This window comes from Sciurus carolinensis, chromosome 9 (genome assembly GCF_902686445.1).
Source record: "Sciurus carolinensis chromosome 9, mSciCar1.2, whole genome shotgun sequence".
Taxonomy (NCBI): Eukaryota; Metazoa; Chordata; class Mammalia; order Rodentia; family Sciuridae; genus Sciurus; species Sciurus carolinensis.
This window is the reverse complement of record NC_062221.1, coordinates 83,366,046-83,386,321: the sequence shown is the minus strand read 5'-3', so window position 1 is coordinate 83,386,321 and position 20,276 is coordinate 83,366,046. Positions and strand designations below refer to the sequence as shown.

General features: G+C 38.6%; 1 protein-coding gene across 1 annotated transcript in view; it reads right to left on the bottom strand.

The window, feature by feature from the left end:
* Nucleotides 1-1,530: 1,530 nt before the first annotated feature.
* Nucleotides 1,531-20,276, bottom strand: part of Guca1c (guanylate cyclase activator 1C) — a 28,867-nt gene continuing 10,121 nt past the window's right edge. Inside the window, exons 2-4 of the mRNA XM_047563153.1 lie at nt 12,377-12,526; nt 8,699-8,786; nt 1,531-1,685 (exon numbers count right to left, since the gene is read on the bottom strand). Of these exons, the coding sequence (XP_047419109.1) occupies nt 1,531-1,685; nt 8,699-8,786; nt 12,377-12,526 (393 nt within the window). The remainder of the gene's footprint in view (nt 1,686-8,698; nt 8,787-12,376; nt 12,527-20,276) is intronic.

Genomic DNA, 20,276 nt, shown 5'->3' with positions numbered 1-20,276 from the left:
TCCCTTGTATTTGCAAATCTTTAGAATACACAACGCCCTGTACAGTTAAAAACATTATATCATCTTATGATGCAATAACTTTGTGGGACGGTTTACCTTGCTGATATTCTGGCCATTACAATAGTGTTTTCCTTTTCTCTTTCACTGTTAGGAAGCTCAGAGTCCAATGGGTAACCCAACTTTAACAAAAGAGCAGATCTTGGCAGCATCATAGTTCTGGTGATTTCCCTCATTTTATTTTATCTGTTGTCATTTTATTTCAACATATTTTATCCTAGATTGTACACCTCTTTGTGAATCTTTTCGAAATCTTTTGGAAAATTATCCCAGGATTCTCCACTTCCAAGGATCTCTTTACCTGTACATTTGTCTATGGTTTCTTCTCTATGTCCACTAAGACTTCCATTCGCCATTTATCCCTCATCTACCTCCACCTGTACCTTTACCCACATTCATGACTATGAGAGAGGCAGGGAGAGTCCAGCTCCTTTGGAGTTTTCCAGTTGTGTGTTTTAAACCCAAATTTGAATATGAAAGCATAATTAGGAAGCTTCTGACATAAAGATGGTTCACATCTGGTCTTGGAAACCTCCACTATGTTTTCATGAGAAAGCCATCCATTGACAGACATACTAATGGGCCTGTGTTATAGAACCCAAAACTTAAAAAGTTCTAACCCATCAAGAAATCCCATTCATCATTTCATTTTTTGGAAAGGATATAAAAAATGAAATGTCAGAGCTATAATGTCAGGACCGTTTAAAATGTCAAGTGCTTGTTGTTGCATAGCCGGGCTGTCTGCTGTTCTGATCAAACCTCCAACTGGCATAATAATTACAGATGATACATCACATTTTCATGCACAACTGGATCCAGATTTATAACAAATCAGATGGAAACATTCTCACTGCCCAGCCTGAAGTTTTCTCCTTTTCCTACATAGCTTAAGACTTTGGCTTTGGAGCAAAAACATTAATTACTAATTCAAGATAGCATACAGAGTAAGGAATGAGAAATAGTGCAGAAAAAAAAAATTTCTCCAATAGACCAGAACCCAGTCATTTATAATATCCAAATGCAACAAGAGCCAAGAGGCAGCAAACACATTTGTCAAATGCATGTTTAATCTAAGGATGCAAACGGGTGGGGATGCTTCCCAGGTGACGCAGATCTATTTCAAGATACAGATTAATTTAAGTGTGCAAGGGCATATGTGCAAGCTCTATTCTGAACTGATAGGTATGGAGACAAGTCTTCGGTTTAATCGGCAAGTGTGAATCTGCAGAGGGAGTGCTAATGTGCAAACAGAACCTCAACAATGCGACTGGTTAGAATCTTTATGGAAGTTTCTACTGCATTAAAATTAATGCTGTATTCATTAGCCTATAATTGATTATAATAGAGACGGAAGCTCACAGCACACATATGGGGAAGATTTCATTTCTTTTCTACTGGAAGTTTTGTGCTCACTTAATGCTGGAAAGGGGTTCTCACAGCAACTTCATTTTCACCTTCCCTAGACCAGCCTTGTCAGGGTATTGGGAGGAGTCTGTCTCCAGCGTCTGACTGCTTCCCATTACAGATTACTGTCAGCACATTGGAAAGGTCAAAGCTCTTGGAAACAATCTCCAGGAGATCCCGATCTTTTTCCATGCCATTGATGAATTCTTCTAAGGTCAGTTCCCCTGGAAAGTAATAAGTGAACAATTAACAAAAGGCTTTGTACACACCACTCACTGGCAACAGCAATATATTCATCAGTTCTGATATTAATTGATGTTCTTCTTTTGGTGTCTTTTCACCTCTAAGAGTCTAAGTTATTTAAGATCTTTAGATGAAAAAGCATTCAGTGATGGTTGCCAGTGGAAATGAAGAAGATGAATATAATAACTTTTATTTTTAGATGAAAATATCAGGAAATGTACCTGATGAAATAAAGGCACACATGTTTTGTGTCTCCACACGATTGACCTTGAATCCTGACTACATGATCAACTCAGAAGAACATGATAGGTTGTAGACTTCTAAGATCAGGAAGGGACAACTGTTTACAAGACTGTTTTCATTGCTTTTCTGAGGAAATAATTCCAGGAACTGCACAAAGCTGTGAGGAAGTGGAAACATTTCTTCATTCTGTGTATTATTATTAGTGACCACTAGTTCTCTTCTTTTCTGTTTTTTGATGGCTAGTTGTATCACCTTGACTGAAGCCTTCACCTGTCCTGGCTGCCCTGTGCTGTAAATCCATCGTCTTATCCTCGTGGGTGCTGGCTGCTCTGGTTTTCCACTGGCCTCATCCATGAGATAACTTTTAACATTTTGGGGTGGGGGAGTGGAGGGGAGTCCCTGTTGACACAAATCATGTGGATTGGAATTATAAGTGTGATCAAAATGAGGAGTGCAGATGCAGTTCTTGGTCTCAAGGAGATGATACCTGATGGGGTTGTAACTAAGTGAGAGATCAGGCAAAGGCAAGTCCAGAGCAGTTCTTGGCCAGAGAAAGAGCACCTGAGACAGAAAGCCAGCAGCAACTGCATCAGGAGTAGGCTGACGAAGCGCTTCGAACAAACTCTGCTCAGAACCCCAGCTCACAGCACTTAGGAGAACCCCCTATGTATCACAGGAAAATATAACACAGAATAAATCAAAGTGAAGCAAAGAAGACTGCAGGTCTGCAGGAGTGGTAAGGGTGTAGGGGGCCGGTCACACATGTGCGATGGTGACCTTTGCAAATGAAAGTCAAGGCTGCTAAATTTCCAGCCCCAAACACCTCAAATTTTCAGGGGATCAGCATGGCCAAAAGAGAAGGGGGAGTGGAGATGGGGACGCTGGTGTCTGTTCTGAGATTCTGAGCTTGGTTTTCACTGCTGTGGTGGAAGCAGCTGTGGTCGGCTACTGATGGGAAATGGGGAAAGATGGAATTCTTCGCTGCTGTCTTTTTCCTTGTCTTCAGAACACCTATGAACTCTGCTTGTTAACTTTTTCCGTGTTACCTAATTACAATAAAAAGTCGCTTTTGCAATTTGTTAACTTCTACCTACAGTAACTTAAAATATTTAGCATATCTATACTATTTCTTTTGAAATTTTCCTATTTTTCTTTCTAGCAGTAAACACTCATTCATGTATTCATTCAACAAACATTTATGAAGACTAAGTACGATTTCCATTCCACTACCAAATGGTCACGACAACTATAACCCACTTCAGGGCTGTAAACACTGGGTGCTTAGCAAGCATACGCTGACAAATTGCTTTCTTTAATCTGTTGTTCTTTAGTATTGCTTCTTAATCCTCTTTAATGTGACTATGGTTTAGGCCCAAACAAATTAAAAGGTTGGTTTCTAGGATGATCCCTAGAGAGGATCACCTATGAATGTCTAGCAGCTTCCACCAGCAAAGAATCTACCAGCAAAGAGCCATAGCCTGGAAGAGATGTTTGAGTCAAAGGTCACAGGACTCAAACGGACCTGAAGTGGCTCCTGAGGGTTTATTATCTTGTTTTATATTTAGAGATATGTTTCAATTTTTGTGGGACAAAAATTAGAAGTTGCACAATTTTGATTTTATATGTTGAATATATATATAGACACATAATTGATAACTACATGGTTTAGGCTGTTTGTTATGTTGATGGGTACATGTTCTACTTTAGGTAAATTGGAAGATTGGTAACACAATCTTCTTCTCTGACTCACCCCCAATCCAATTTTAGCAGCATCATTAGTAATAGGACAGCTACCCATGGATATTCAATTTAATTCTAGCTTTTCAATCTGGGTATCCTGTTGATATTCTTGGATCATTCATTTCTTTTCACTAACATCTTAAATAATCTTTGATAACAAAAGATAACATCCCCGCCCCCCACACACACAACAAAGCCAAAATTGATTGTGCCTACCCACATTAGCATTTTTGCTTTGAAGACGTCAGCTCCATTTTAAAGAAATCAGCTGGCATAAAGAAAACTGGTTTCAGTTCTCATACTTTTGTTTCATAATTTCATTAAAATTGGGCTGGGGCTGACAAATTAGCAAAGATGGGGGGGGGTGATTATGGAGGTGAGAACGACCAGGGTTTCAAGGGAGGATGCAGGGGAAGAATTTAAATGAGACAGGAATTTTGTGTTCATTAGCAAGGTGGCACCAGAGGCATTCAACAGCATTTTGTAAGAGTTTTCACCTGCTGCAATTTCTTCTCTGTAGGGAAACTCAGTTCCATCTTGACTCCTGATTATTCTCTGTTTCCCAGTTTGGTTCTGTGGGACCCTGGTGGCTTTTCACAACGATCCAGCCTAAAGCACTGATCTTTCTGGTGGAACATCTCTTTTTATGTTCTTTCTCCGCTTTCTTTTACCTCAAATATCCACTTGATGGTCACCCTCTCTGGTCTCTCATTTTCACTTTGTTATGAGCCTCTTCAGTCCTCTTTTTTGTGTACTCTTTGGCTCTATGTTAAACTTCTCAGGCACTTCTACATGTGATGCTGTGAACAACATCTGTAAGCCTTCCTTAAATCATATCAGGAATGACTCCTTCCAATGAAATATTATTCAGCCACTAAAAAGAATAATATCATGGCATTTGCAGATGAATAGATGGAATTGGAGAATATCATGCTAAGTAAAATAAGCCAAGTCCAAAAAACCAAAGGTTGACTGTTTTCCCTGATAAATGGATGATTATACATAATGGGACTGGAGGGGTCGGTGGTGAGAGAAGAATGGGGGAACTTGAGATTACATAGAGGAAAATGAGAGGGAGGAGGGGGCAGGGGTTTGAAAGATGGTGGAATGAGACAGATATCATTACCCTATGTACACGTATGATTACACGAATGGTATGAATCTACATTGTGCACAACCACAAAAACAAAATGAGGTACCCCATTTGTGTACAATGAATCAAAATGCAGTCTGTACAAATAAAAAATAAAAAAAAAAGAATGACTCCTGACCAGAGCCTGGGAGAATGTGCACTGCTACCCTTTGGGTGGCAAACCTACAGAATCCCTGCTTAAATTATTCTGACTTGTCTCATTGTCTTCTTCTCTGTTTCCATTTCATAATAATATGAATGTTTAGCCTCAATTTTCTGTCATTGTGATTCTGTTCCAGTTCCCCTTCTTGATGCTTTTGTTCATAACATAAAAATAAAATTGACTTGTTAAATTACAACAATAATGTACACTCATGGTAAAAAAAAGATTTCAAACAATACACAAAGTATAGTGAAAAGACTCTCCTTTTACTTTTCTCTGGTCTTTAGTTCCACTTTCCATAGGTAATGAAATCCTGTTAATCCCAAGTTATATTTTGCAAATGCATACATATGTTGATTTCCAAAACATTTTTAGTTGTCTTTCTTTCTACAGAGAACATCATATATTGTGTTTGTTCCTTCCTTTCTTCTTTTATTCTTCATTTGCCATCTTCTTATTAGACATTCACTTTGCAGTTACCTACTATCTGCCAGTGCAGGGAATATCCAAATATACAAACAAGAAATTATTCTGGGTTTCATTTTTTTCTAGAGTTATTTCTATACTATTCTTTGCTTAATCTTTTAATCTTTCATACTATTATGATAATTATGTGTAGAATACTTTCTAATTCTTTTGCATTTTTTCTATCAAGACAGAGAGGATGTTGGTCACTTTTTTGCAAACAACTTACAATCAAACTGGGATTCTCGTGTATGTTCTTGAAGGGGTTTTGTTGTTGTTGTTGTTGTGTCTTTGTATGCTATGATTGTCTTTATGCTTTTCTGTTTGTTTTTTGGTATGAGGGATTTAACCTGGGTCAATTCATCACTAAGCTATATCCCCATCCCTTTTTATTTTTTATTTTGAGAGAGGGTCTCACTAAATTACTGAGAACCTCACTAAATTGCTGAGGCTGGCCTCTAACTCACCATCCTCCTGCCTCAGCCTCCTAGGTTACTGGGATTATAGGCATGTGCCATTGTGCCTGGCATGATGTCTATCTTTAGCTTCAATATTTGTTAGATGATCAGAAACCAATGATGTGCTTTGCCTTTTATTTTGAGAGATCAAATATATATATATGCAAATATTCAGTAATGTTCTGGTACATTTAACTGAACATCTATATTTCTACCAACACTAATGTTTTGTTAATAATAGCATAAGCAATTAAAAACTATATTGAGGTGTATATACTTGTACAAACGTGAAGAGTCTCTGTAATAAATCCCCGTTTCGTGTGAACAAAATGCTTTATGTTGTTATTCTTTGTCAAACACTGGTCCAATCCTTCTGCCTTCATGACTTTTTCTTTTTTGTCCTCTGCCACACTGGGCTTTGTCCAACAGTAGAATTTTCAGCATCTTTTGCTTGACACATGACATGATCCATCTGTTTCTTGATGAGATGATGGGAAGACCTCTAATAATTTTTCATAAAAAAATCAAATTTTAGCTAAGTGCAGTGGCACACTCCTGTAATCCCAGCAATTCCAGAGGTTGAAGAAGCAGGATCGCAAGTTCAAAGCCAGCCTCAGCAATTCAGTGAAGCCCTACGTAACTTAGTGAGACACTGTCTCAAAATAAAAAATAAAAAGGGCTGGGAATGTGGTTCGGTGGTAAAGCGCTCTAGATTCAACCCCTGCTATAAAATAAATAAAATAAAATAACCAGCAAATTTTATCAATTTTCACTTCATATATGCATTTGCTGAGAATCAGTTATTCATTGTTATTCCAAAGTGATGTGTGTTTATGTGTATGTATTTTTTTAACCTAAAATGTAACTTTCTATCAGGAAGAACAATTAGTGTGTGCTGTTTTATCAATTGTTCTAGAAATCATACTGTACGGGCTCTTTTCTGTCATTGACAAATTCTTCCAGGTCACAGAGCCCATTTCTGTAGCCTCAGCTGCAGCCTGAACACAACTTCTCTCTTCCTGATTCGCATGCTTTTCCACCCAGCCCTTTCTATTTTGAGACCCCTTCTAACCACGTTCCCCACTGTACTGGTTCCGTCACTGGCCCCTGTGGAGGGTAGACAAAGGGTCCTGCTTCATCTTTTGCTGCCTGGATCACATACATGGTCTGTGTCCTTCAACTCCTAGAAACTTCATTTTTTCCTCTGTACACCCAAGTCCCCCTGCTTCTCCAAGGAAGCTGACTTTTCTACTCCCTGACTCCAGGCACTGGAAGCAGTACTCACGGGCTTATCTCACTGCTTGCCCTGTCTTTTAGAAACTCACTGTAAAACGTCTTCAACAGTCACGGGGTCCCGCAGGCCTCCCGAGTGCGCATCCCTCAGTGTTCTTAGCCCTGGCCGGAAAGGCTTTATCCTCTCTGCTCTAATTTCTGCCATACTGCAGCACCTCTTAAAGTGAATTAAAGACAAAATAGAACAAAAACGGCAGCGTTTCTCTTGTTTGATGGCCTCCATCAAACCCATTTGGTTGCAAATTCTAAATAAGGTTTTCATTGACCTTGTCAAGCCCTCCTCTCTCCACTCCCCTGATCTGTTTCCAGCCTCCCTCAGCCTCCTTATCTCCTCTGAGTCGGCTGACTCATTTCTTGTAAGCCTTCACATGCAGAGGTTTATTTTATTCTTTGAATCGGTGTACTAAGAGAACAGACTGACTTGAGACGGGAGAGGCAGATCTACGACTTGGCCCTTGGATGAAGAGCAAGGTTGTTACTATTGATGTAGCTCCAAATTGTTGTCTCAGAACTCTATGCTTGTCCCATGGTTTGGTTCTTTCTCAATGGTGGCTTTGTTGAACTTCTTCCCAGCCTCCTCACCATCTCCTCCCGCCACACAGAGCTGCCACCTTTGATTAGTTCAAATGTCACAGTCAACATAGGAACATTGGTCTCTACTGCCCTCTTGTGTCCAGTAGAGGAAGTGACCTGTGGCGGGCAGGTGGATTCCATGGAAGGAGCTTCTTTTGACTGATGACCACCAGGACTGGAATCTTCATGCCTCTTTTTCTTTAACCTCTTTCTGATAGCTTTGTATTTTCATACTGCTAAGTTTTCTGGTTTTCAAGGACCATTTCTATATTTCTGCCTCAATCCCAAGTCAAATCTTCACCTACCAGTTCACTGATGTCAAATCCATTAAGTATAGGCATTTTCTCGTCTCTTGAACTGTCTTCTCTCTCTACCTCTGCCTCTGAAAAGACATGCACTGCTAAAGAGGAATGCAGATTTGAGGACAGAAAGAGAAGATGGAGAAATGAACAGAAAGAGCATAAAGGTAAGCAGCTATAGAGACAAATACCGATAACTCTCCAAAAAGTATAGTCGAAGGGAAGGAAAAAGTCAAATTCTAGAAACCCCAGTTGAAGGAAGACTTTCTGCAGTGGGACAACTTCCATTTATTTGCTAGTTGTTGGAAAATCTCCACTAAGGAGGTAAAAATTAATAAAGCATGACCTGAAGCAGACAGAAGGGAAGTCATCCCATATTATCCCAATTCCTTTCTGTGCTCCTCTTCATAGACCCCAAAGTGTCAAGCGGCACACATTGAACATAAATACGGTGCACAAATATTTGCTCAGTTGAATTGTACTGACTGACTGGAGAACACTGGACCCGCCAAGTTATGAAGCCCAGGTCACAAGTGGGCTTCTCTCAGAAGTTTCCTGCTTTTTCTAAATGACACCCCCAATCTTCTACTGTGTAAGAAAAGTAGGTCATAGGAGAGTAGCCCCTTACCATCATTGTTTATATCTATCTTATGAAGCACCAAGTTGACGAATTCTTCAGGACTCAGAGTTTGTTGGCCATTGAGGGCTTGTACAGCCTGCAAAAAGACATTAAATCAAAGAATTCAACTTTGCTGGAAGCAAATACATTTTTTATAACATTTTTATAACATTTCTGCCCCAGACAGGATTTGGGGATGTGTTAATGTAAGTTTTGCTATCCAACCTGTTTCGGTTGCTTAAAATAAATATAGACAAAAGATTGCATGTCAATTCTAGGTAATGGGGCTTGGAAATTAAATTCACCGAATAAAGTCTGAATTTTTATTTCAGGCAGTATAAAGGGATCCATTCAAAAGATGCAAAGAACCCCTTGGAGAAAATAATGTAGTGGTCACACTTGTAAGAATTCTGAAAAGAGGTATTGTTCTCAATTTTGGGTTGATTCATTTGGATCTTATGGATGAACATAAATGTATGACCAGAACTCTGCTATATGTAGGGCTTCCTCTCTGGCTTCTGCCATTGGCATCTCTTTGAAGGACGATGGACTGGAAAGATAGATATATGTGCCTTAGAAGAATGCTGAATTTCTCTCACGTTCTACCAGCACCTTTTTATCATAAAAGTTGTCAGGAAACCCAGAGCAAATGACATTTTCCAGCCTTCCTAGAAGGAAGATTTAGCCCCTCCCTCAAGGCAACTAAATTAAATGACCCACATTTGACATAGAAATTCATAATAAAAGAGGATTAGTCATCTGGAAATTTGGACATAACTTTTGGACATAACTATCTTGATTGAGCATGAAGGAATCTTTAGAAATTTTCTGACAATGTATTTCAGTTAGAGGGCACCATCTTAAATATGACTGTCTCTCTTGCTACTTCCCAAGTGCTACTAATGTCGATTCCAACGTCAATAATTATACACCGTGCTAAAGCACCACTCTTGGCCTTAGTGAGTTGACCTCACAGTTAAATACAGGACAAAACTTTAAAGTGACCAATTACATACATCTAGCATCAAATCAGTTGAATACATTTTAGGTTTCTCAGTGTTTGGGGCAGAGGCTCCAAAAACCTACAAAACTTGGCTAGGTGTCTAGTAGCCCCAAATCTTGAAGCAACACTAGAATGTCATAAAAGTCATAATAAAATTGTGAAGTCTTGATTCATCCATCACTCATCTCCAGATAGCCGAAGCAAGAGTGAAATACTGATGGGGAGATTGAGAGGGTCCAAGGGGTTATTCCCAGAGGGAGTTGTCAGCATGCTGTTTTTTCTCCTTGTAAGAGAAGCAGGATGGGGAATGGACAAGGAGACAGGGCTTTCTTTTCTCTTCTCCTTCTCCATTAGCATCTCTACTCTTTCTCCTCTGCTTTGCTAATCAGTCCCTGAGCAGGAGGAAGTAGGAGAGAAGGAGAGTCCGAGCATCAGTACTTGGTAGGTACTATCATGGCTGGCTAGCTTCTGTGCTCTCTGGACTTTCAGGTGTTTTAAGTAGTTTGCGCTTTCTCTGACATACTCCTTCATCCATTACTGAGACTCTTGTCTGCAATTCCCTAGACATGAATCATGCATCTTGATTCCAGCCGATCCCTTTCCAGGGCAGTTTCTCAACCTCCACACCACTAACATTTTGGCATAGATCATTCTTTCTTGTTAGGGATTGATCTGTGCATCGTTGAATGTTAGCAGCATCCCTGGTCTCTAACCAAGAGATGGCAATAGCATCATCCTGTCCCTGACTCCCCCGTTAACCAAAATGTCCCCAGTCATTGCTAAGTATCCTCTGGGTGGGAATTCTGAGTGAGAGCCTCTGCTCTAGGTCTACTCGGGCTCTCTTCTCCCTTACTCCTCCAGTGGCCTGCTGGACAGGATCGAACAAAATTCTATGCCAGGCTCCTTTCCCAGAGGTCTACACAGGATCCACAGGGAACACTCCAGCATTCTTTGTTCCCACAATTCTAAGAATGCAGATACCCCATTTTAAACTGCATCCTCTCCTTTGCCCTCATGGTCGGCTTCTTCGAGTTTCCCACCTGCCGCACATAGCCATGTCTCCATCATTTCCCTTGTTACTGACTTCAGGAGTCCTACCCAGTAACTCTTCTCAAAAATCCTTCTCGAAAACCCTTCTCTTGACTGTTTCATGCCCTCGAAGTGAGATTAAGATGTAAGACCCTCTTTTGTAAATTCCAAATGTGCTCTAGGGCAGTATTTCCTTCACTCTCTTGACACTTGGTTGAATTTCATTTTAACATCCTTATTGTAGGTAGAGAAAACTTAGGTTCGACAATATTATTATTCTTTCCCCTACTGTTTTTTTTTTTTTCACCTGCCATTGATAGGAATAATGTTCTTAGGCCACCTTTTAAATAAGTATATGTTCCAAATGCTGCACTAATTTGTTTAAACATTTTCCCTTATAATTGTTTACTAGCCTTTTCTTTTTATTCTTTGCTTTTTCTGATGAAAGTAACTAATGCTGACTCTAGAATGAAGGTAATTTTTAGCCACTGGATGCAGACTCTCACATTTTCAGGAAATTTGTTCTGAGTAATGCTTTGGTAGCATTCCCCAAGATTTTTATGCTATGCTTACATCTTAATTGTAGAATAACCTAGGGTATATTCATTTAAAATTGTATTTTAAAATTTATGTGGGGTTGGACTCCACAGGATACTTTAAATTCCTGATTTTGTGGTGCATTGTGTAAGATAAATGCAGAATTTCTGAAATTTTGTGTTTAGAAAATTTAATTGCAAAGTATGTTTTTTGTTGTTGTGTTTTGCAAATGACCTGTGTGAGATTGAAGTGGTAACAATGCCAGTATTGAATTCTTCCCATGTTGGTTAACTCTACACTTTGCTTACTTGGCTTTACATTTTTATTTGCTTTGTCCATTTGTTAAGATGTTTGATTATAATTATAGTTCTACCCACTTATTGTTTTTCTTGAATTTTTGCTGATATTTCTACTACATATTTTGTTTGTAACTTAGGTCCATTGTCTATAAGACAGTGAATTTGAATTGGATCATTTCTAAGACATCTGACTTTAACTCCTTCATGTCATGTTACCAAGACAGTATATCACCTTAATAATGTTTATTATACCTCTTAGGTTCATTTGGGTACAATGTCCGGCTGAATTACGTTTTACTCTTTTCCTTTTTCATCTCAGACCATTAAAATGATTACCTACTACTCCACTGGGGGCAGTGTTGGAAGGGTGACTTAAAAAGGCACTCATTGAACTTTAGAGTTGGAAAGGATCTGAGATCCCTGATCTAGCTGTTGGAAATGCATCAGTTCAACTCCCAGAATGATTAGCCTCTAAGTACTTCAACCTTAGTTTGTGTATCTTGCTATATATCTATAAACCATCTTGCTTTTCCACTGATCCTCACAAGATTTTCTGCACTGAGACAGTAAAAAAAGATCAGTTGCTTTAGAAATTCATATTTATTTCATTTTTCATCCCAATGCTCTGCAAAATTTTGTGAACTTCGGAGTGGATCGAACCAAGGAAAAAACTTGTTAATTTGCAGTTGCACTTTCAGTAACCAAACGGAAAAGTGAGACTCACATGGCTTCAGCAATCCAACATGTTCATCCCAAGAATACCCAACTACTTGGCAAGCTGTCACCCACTCTTGCAAAGGAATCTTCACTTCCACTTACCACGAAGATGTTCAGCAGTTCCTTTTTGTCAATAGAACCATTTCCATCAGAATCACACAGCTTAAAATACCATTTTAATTTTTGCTCGATTTTTCCTTGTACCACTAGATTTACAGCAGCAATAAACTCTACGAAGTCGATAAATCCATCCTATGGGAAGCAAGGTAGAAAGGGAAATGAATATTTCCGAAGAACAACTGTTTTTTACTTGATAAGTCATGTGTAAGACTTTTAGAACAAGTTAACACAACCCCAAATATTTCAGCATAAATTCTTCCCTAGTATTTTGTTAAAAAGATAATATATAGCTACCATTTGTAAAAACAAGTACTTTAAGTTTATGGTTAAATGCCTTAAATCTGCATTATTTTCAGAGTGGTTTTGGGTTCACAGAAAATTTCAACAGAAGGTGCACAGATTGCCTGTGTGTCCCTCATCACTGCACATGTACAGCTTTCCTCATTATCGACACCTCCCACCAGAGTGGGGCATTTTTTCAACTGATGAATCTACATCAGCACATCTTTTTCATCCAAAGCTCACAGTTTACATTGTGATTTACTCAGTGTTATAAATTCTATGGGTTTGGACAAAGGTATAATGAGGTGTACCCACAATTATGGCATCAGACGGAGTACTTTTACTGCCCTAAGAATCCTCTGTGCCCTGCTGATTCCGACTTCTCTAACCCCTGGTAACCAGTGATCATTTTACTCTCTCCATAGTCTTGCTTTGTCCAGAAGATCATAAGTTTGAAATCATACAGTACACGGTCACTTCAGATTGACCTCTTCCACTGAGTAATATGCATTTAAATTTCTTCCATGCCTTTTTGTGATTTAATAGCTCATATCTTTTCAGCACTGAATAAAATTCCATTATCTAGATACACCCTTAGTTTATTGATTTACCTACTGACATCTTGATTGCTTCTCAATTGGCAATTATGAATAAAGTTGCTAAAATATTCAAGTGCAGATTGTTGTGTGAATATCCATTGTCAACTCCTTTTAGTAAATACCAAAGTATTTAGATAGTATGGTAAGAGTTTGTTCAGTTTTTAAGAAACCACCAACTCAAAGGTGGCTCATAATTTTTCATTCCAACAACAGTGAATGAGAGTTTCTGTTGCTCCACATCCTCACCAGAGTTTGGCTTTTTCAGAGTCCTGGATTTTGGCCATTCTAAAGGCATGTAATGGAATCACCTTGTTTTGTTAATTTCCACTTCCTCAGTAACATATGGCGTTCAACATCTTTTCATATGTTTATTTGCCATCTTCTTTAGTGAGTTCTTTGGCCCATTTCTTAGTCAGGTGTTTTATTTTCTTTATGGTTGAGTTATGAGAGTTCTTTGTGTATTTTGGATAATAATCTTTTATCAGCAATATCTTTGACAAATACTTTCTCCCACTCTGTACCTCGTCTTTTCATTCTCTCGACAGTATCTTTTGCACATCATTACTGTGTGCTTTTAATGAACTCAACTTATTCTTTCATCCAAGGATCACACCTTTGGTGGTGGTGTTTTAAAAAGTCATCACCACACCCAAGATCATCTAGATTTTCTCCTGTGTTTTCTCCAGGAGTTTTAGAGCTTTACATTTTGTGTTTAAGTCTGTGATTCATTTTTTTTCTGTGATTCATTTTGAGTTAATTTTTGTGAAGGGTATAAATCTTTGTTTTGATTACTTCTTTTCTTTGCATGTGGATGTCCAATTGTTCCAACACCATTTGTTGAAAATATTTTTTTCTCTGAATATGTTTTTTTCTCACAGTGAGCTGCCTTCGTTCCTTTGACAAATAAGTGGGACATATTTATGTGGATCTATTTCTGGGCTTTCTATTCTGTTCTATTGATTTATTTGTTTACTCTTTTGTCACCACCACACTGTCTTGATTGATATAGTTTATTACATATCTTGAAGTTAGGTAGTGTCAGTCCTCCAATTTTGCTCTTCTCTTTCAATATTGTGTTGGCTAGTCTGGGTATTACCCCTGCAGGTAAACTTTGGAATTAGTTTGTCAATATCCACAAAATAACTTGCTAGGATTTTGATTGGGTTACATTGAATCATTAGATCAAGTTGAGAAGAATTAATATCTCAGTAATATTGAGTCTACTTATTCAGGAACATGGCATATCTCTCCATTCATCTAACTATCTGAGTTATTTTACCAGAGATTTGAAGCTTCCCTCATGTAGACCTTGTACTTATTTTGTTAGATTTATACCTATTTCATTTCTTGGGTGCTACTGTAAAAGGCACTGTGTTTTTGACTTCACATACCACATATTTATTGCTGGCATATTGGAAAATGATTGACTTTTGCACAGTATCTTTATTTCTGACAATAGTGCTATAATTCTTTGTTGACTGCAGGAGGCTTTTCTGTCAGTTCTTTTGGATTTGCTGCTTAAACAATCAAGTCATTCGCAAACAAAGACAGCATAATTCCTTTCCAATCTGTATATCTTTTCTTTCTTTTTCTTGTCTCATTACATTGGTGAGAACTTCCATATGGTCTTGAAGAGTAGTGAGAATGGGCATCCTGGCCATGTTCCTGATATTATTGGGAGAACTTCTGGTTTCTCACCATTAAGTGTGATATTTGCTGTAGGTTTTTTGTTGATATTCTTTATGAAGAGGAGATTAAGTACCTTTAAAAAAGACACTTTACTCCTTATGCCAACAAAATTTTGAAATGCTGTGACAGAAGGCTGAATCCTTACTCCTGAGCCCTATACAGCGGTTAACTTCTGAATGTCTTCAGATTGTGTCCTGTTCTCAGAGAATTTTTAATAGAAGGGAAACATATCTAATAAATAAATTCTACATTTCTTTTTGTAGAAATGGATATTTTTTGCACAGGTAAGCTTTAGTCTAGGATATTTTTTTTAATTTAAAGTATGAATCATAATTTATGAGTCTCTTTTTCTATAAAGATTATGTCCTATTAGTCAATCCTGGAAAAGATTATTTAAGGATCACCAGCTTAGGAGGTCCCCCTTATCTTGTTTTAAATTGATAAAAAAAACATTTCAGTTGAAACAGAGATAGTCTATGTCACTCTTCAGAATCATAGTTTTCAAATTCTGAACTCAAAATGCTCAACTACCTTCAGAAAGGTAGCCAGCTCAGGCATGTGACCTGGTCTCTGTTATTTCCCATATAAGTTCAGATGCCAATGGTAGCATATTCGCTCAAGAAAACATCTGTCAACTACATCCTCTTTGGAGTACTTGTGATGTTAACACCTATTTACAGAGGCCAGAAGGGACATAAAGGATTCCTCCCCCTTCAAATTACAGGGTTTTAAACTTACTGGTCTGTAAAGTGATATGTGTTTGCTTTGAGTCTCAAGCTTTTGTGAACAGTTTCACTAAGTCCATGGGAAAAGCAACTGAGAAATCACCAGCAGCTCTGGGTAGAAGGCAAAGCCTATCTAGCTAGATAATAGCATTTTTTAAAGATTTTTTTTTTTTGGTGGTAATAAGTAACCACAATATCACAGATATTGGAAGCCAATGTGCTAGTCACATCGACATTGTACAAAATATATTGACTCATATTTTCTACCCTGTGGATCATTTTTAAAAGTCAGAAAAAAATAAGAAAATATTTTAAATTCATTTCACTACAAATGATATTATGCTTTACTATTTTATAACTTATGCCTCTTTAACCCATCAATGACTATAAATCTCTTATAAAAGATACAACTAATAGTTGGGAGTCTAACAGAAATAGGTACAAAATAAACACAAAGTGCAATTGGTTTTTACTTTCCTACTTTCTTATTTCTTGCTACCACTTTACCTTGTTAATCCCTAGCAGAGCCATGACTGAGACAAAGGAAATATGCTATTGTAGTTGAAATTTATTTAACATGACATCAATATCATATATCCAGATTTAGCAGGACAGGACTGTTATTTTTGGAAACAAGACTGGAGATTTGGAGGAAGTAAACATGGCAGACAGTAACCAGTCATAGGTAAATCTGCTCCCAGGCCTTTCTTTGGGAACTTGGGATCTGAACATTTAGTACAACTGTCTCCTGGGAAGTTATTGGGTGAGTTATCAAAGAATCAGAGGAGCATCCTCCCTGCAAATCTGGTTTATTAGTAAGGTCATCATCCAGATTTTCCATAAAAAAAAAATTTATTTGATGATGGTTTGTTTCACTTTATGAGTTCTACCTCAGTGATCACAGCTTTTGGTGTCATCTGCATGATGAATGGCAGCAGGCTAGATTGAGGACCGTAGCCTGTAGAACATTTGGTATTTTATTATCAGGCACAATGCCTGTGTGGCCTTAACACCTTCCAATCCAGGCTCCACAAGCTCTGGACCAACTCTACCAGGAGGTGAGCATAAGTATTTACCACTGAACTGTTTTTAGATGGGAAACCTGGATTATCTACACGCAAAGCTGATTTGGAGTGAGGAAACTTTCCTCTTAGACCAGGCATTCTCTTTCAAAAACTTTTAGAAGCAAATCATTCCATTTTCCTTTCAACATTCTGTTTTACAGCCAGACAAATTAATCCTCACAATCCACAGCCAACTCTTCTTTCCAATTACCCTTCTATTAATATTTTGAAGAAATGTGCATTACTCTAGCAAATGTGATTTCATAGCTTTTGTTAGTATTGTGAGGGTTTTAGGTGAATATTTATTCTGTAAATCAGAGGGAAAAAAATTGATTATTGTCTTCAGGTAATCCGTAGATTTCAAGGGCAGAAGAGGGAGAAAATTATTACTGAAGAGGTGAAGAGATGTCCCTACAAATGCGACTAGGAAGAATGTAGGGAGAATACTCAATGACTTTTCTTTGGGGAAATTCAAGGGAACATTCTTAATCTCATATTTCCATAGCTGAGCTGCAGAAGCTTGTGCGGCATACCATAGAACTGCCTGGAGATTCGGGTTCTTGTGGCCTGAGCCTAGGTGGAATTCATAAACTTCCAGCATCAGAATACTATGGATGATAACGAAATATGCATATTCCTAGATCCCTATCCCACCCCTAAAACAAAAACGAGCAAACAAACAAAAAAGACAAAACAAACAAAACAAAAAGCCAGTATCAAACAAAGCTGCTCCAGATGTAGTCCAAGAACCTGCATTTTCAAAAGCTCCTCAGTTGGCCTTATGTATCCTAAGATTTGGGAACCACAGACTTACTTTGCTTTTCTCATCCACGTCTTATTTTGTACCTAGTTCTGTCACCCCAGTTATCTCTTCAATGGTCTTTTTAATTTTGACTTATTCCAGGGTGATTGTGTAACTTTATTAAGACTGGTTAGGAACAAAATAGGACGCACATGATTCAGTCCCAAAACGATCAAAAGTTAATCTCAGAATAATGAAAAGTCTACACTCCCACTTCTGGAACAAACACAGGTTGCAAGACATCTCTGGATTTCTTCACAACACCCGCTTCCTCTCCCATCTGCCTCTCCAAGTACACCCTGCTGCTCGCTCTTCAGCAGCTCCATTCCCAGCTTGCTCACTGCCAGCCCTAGCTTGAGAACATTTCTTTCTTTTATCACACCAATTTTTTCTCTTAATTCTGTATCACAAATTCTAAAAAATTATTTTGGTGACGGCAGAATCTTCTTGGAAACTGAGGGAGGGGATGATACTAAAAGCATGCAAAGCCAGAATTCTTTCAAGGAGTCCTCAGGAAGGAAGAGTGAGAGAGTATGCCTATCAAAATGATTCTAATCCCAACAGGTTTATAGATCTACACATCATGTTTTTAGGATGGAGTGGATTCCAGAGGAGAGTTAAACTAGAGATGGGGATATGGAAGCATGACAGCTACCCAGGCCAGTAGGGAGTCTGACTTCATTTTGTAGAAGGAAGGAGAGAAAGAGAGAGAGGGAGAGAGAGAGAGAAATACAGAGACATCAGATTTAAGTTTTCTCATCATCTCTAAAACATATGGAAATTATAAGTTTTATATCCATAAAGTGAAAAAATGTTTAAAAATTTACTTTCTGCCATTATTTTAGAACTACCATATAATTTTAAAATAAGGAAAATAAACTGGGCATGGTGGCATATGCCTGTAGTCCCAGCAGCTTGGAAGGCTGAGGCAGGAGGATCATAAGTTCAAATTCAACCTCAATCATTTAGCAAGGTACTAAGTAACTTACTGAGACCCTGTCTCAAAATTTAAAAAAAAAAAGTAAAAAGACTGGGGATATGGTTCAATGGTTAAGTGCCCCTGGGTCCCTGGGTACAATCCCTGTTATTAAAAAAAAAAAAAAAAGAAAAGAAAGAAAAAGAAAAAGAAGACCCTGAGAACTTTTGCCTAACAGAAAAACATAAAATCCACAGGTGGCTGTACAGTCTCCAGGCAATGGACCTACCATAATCATAGCTGTTTTCAGGGTATGACCAATCTGAAGTATAATTAGAAGTTTATCTATAAAGTGTATATAAATATGAAAATGATTTTTATTATTTAGTACTAATTAATTTCCAAAAAAGAAAGGATAAAAAGTCTATGTTCTAAGTCACGAAGCTAGTCACTTTCCCTGCATTATCTCTAATTCTAACAGTAACCTTGCAGGTCACCTTATTAGTCTCATTTTATGGAGTACAGAACTGACTTTTAGAGAGGTTAAAAAAGTGAGCTCAAGGATCAAAACTAGGATGTGGGTGAACCATGAATTTAAACTTAGTCAAGTCTTCGTTCTTGCCCAGTAGAGCCCTCAGAACTCCTTACGATGGAAGTCTCTTTCCAGATGAGGCCCATGGACTTGAACAGAGGGAGTGCATTCAAGGCAGCGTGCTGTGCTGGATCCCTGGGTGGGAGCTGTTTGGGAGGAGACAGAACTGTGTAAAGTGAGACAGCTCGGAAGTCCGAAGGTGCTGCACCTGGAGCCTGTGCTACCTATACACCTGTGCTGCTCAAGGAAAATCTGGCATGAGTGCAATAAGCTGCTTAGCTTCAGAGAGACTTTGAGATCAAAGGGCCCTCAGGGCCACCATTTCCAGTTCCACCCCCACCCCAGCCCCAATGCCATCTGGCTCAGCAGGAAAAGAGATGTTCATTCCCCTCTTCCCCTTCCTGCCCCCTGGAACCTTTCAAAAAAATTTTTTTTTCTATTTTCAAACACTTCACCCCACTTCCACCATCCTTGGGTTTAGCTTCCAGCAAAGTTTCCTCAGGGAATGTTCTCAGCTTCCCCTCTATGACCTGGTATGCCCGTCCTGGGCCTTCCTCAGTTGACAATGTTCTTGGTCTTCACCTACGTGCTTGGCTAGGAATCCACAGTCATCCTTTGCTGCAGAGCCTGTCCTTGCTTTGGCTTAGCATTTCTCACCCTCTGCAGGGATTCATACCCGCAGGGCAGACCCGACTGATCCCTCCACACTTCTCACTCTGTGAAGTCCCTGGGTGAAATCTCACTGCAGATGTTATCTGATGTGCCCGCTATGGTTCCACCATTGCTTTCTCTCTGTTTGCCTGAGTGACTTAGTGTATTTCAGAGACAGGTGATTTAAATGTTGAAGGCATGAGTTTGTAAACTGCATAATGTCCTCGAGGGCACTTAGCTTCATTTCACTGACTTAAATTCTAGAATTTCCATTCTAGAAACATTCATTCATTTTCCGAAGGGAAGTAGGCTGGGATAACAATAATGATTGTAATAGTAATCATGATGACAATGATATTATTGGTGTTATGTAAACTTGCCGTACATACAGGGCCAGGCATTGCGCTTTGTAGATAAAGACTTATTTAACACTAATGAGACCTTACACAGTATTAACCAAGAACCAAGGCTGCTTGAGTTCTAGTATCGCTAAGCCCAGGGAGCCTGGAGATATAGTTTGGTGGTGGAGCACATGTTAGGCATCACAAGGCCCTAAGATCAC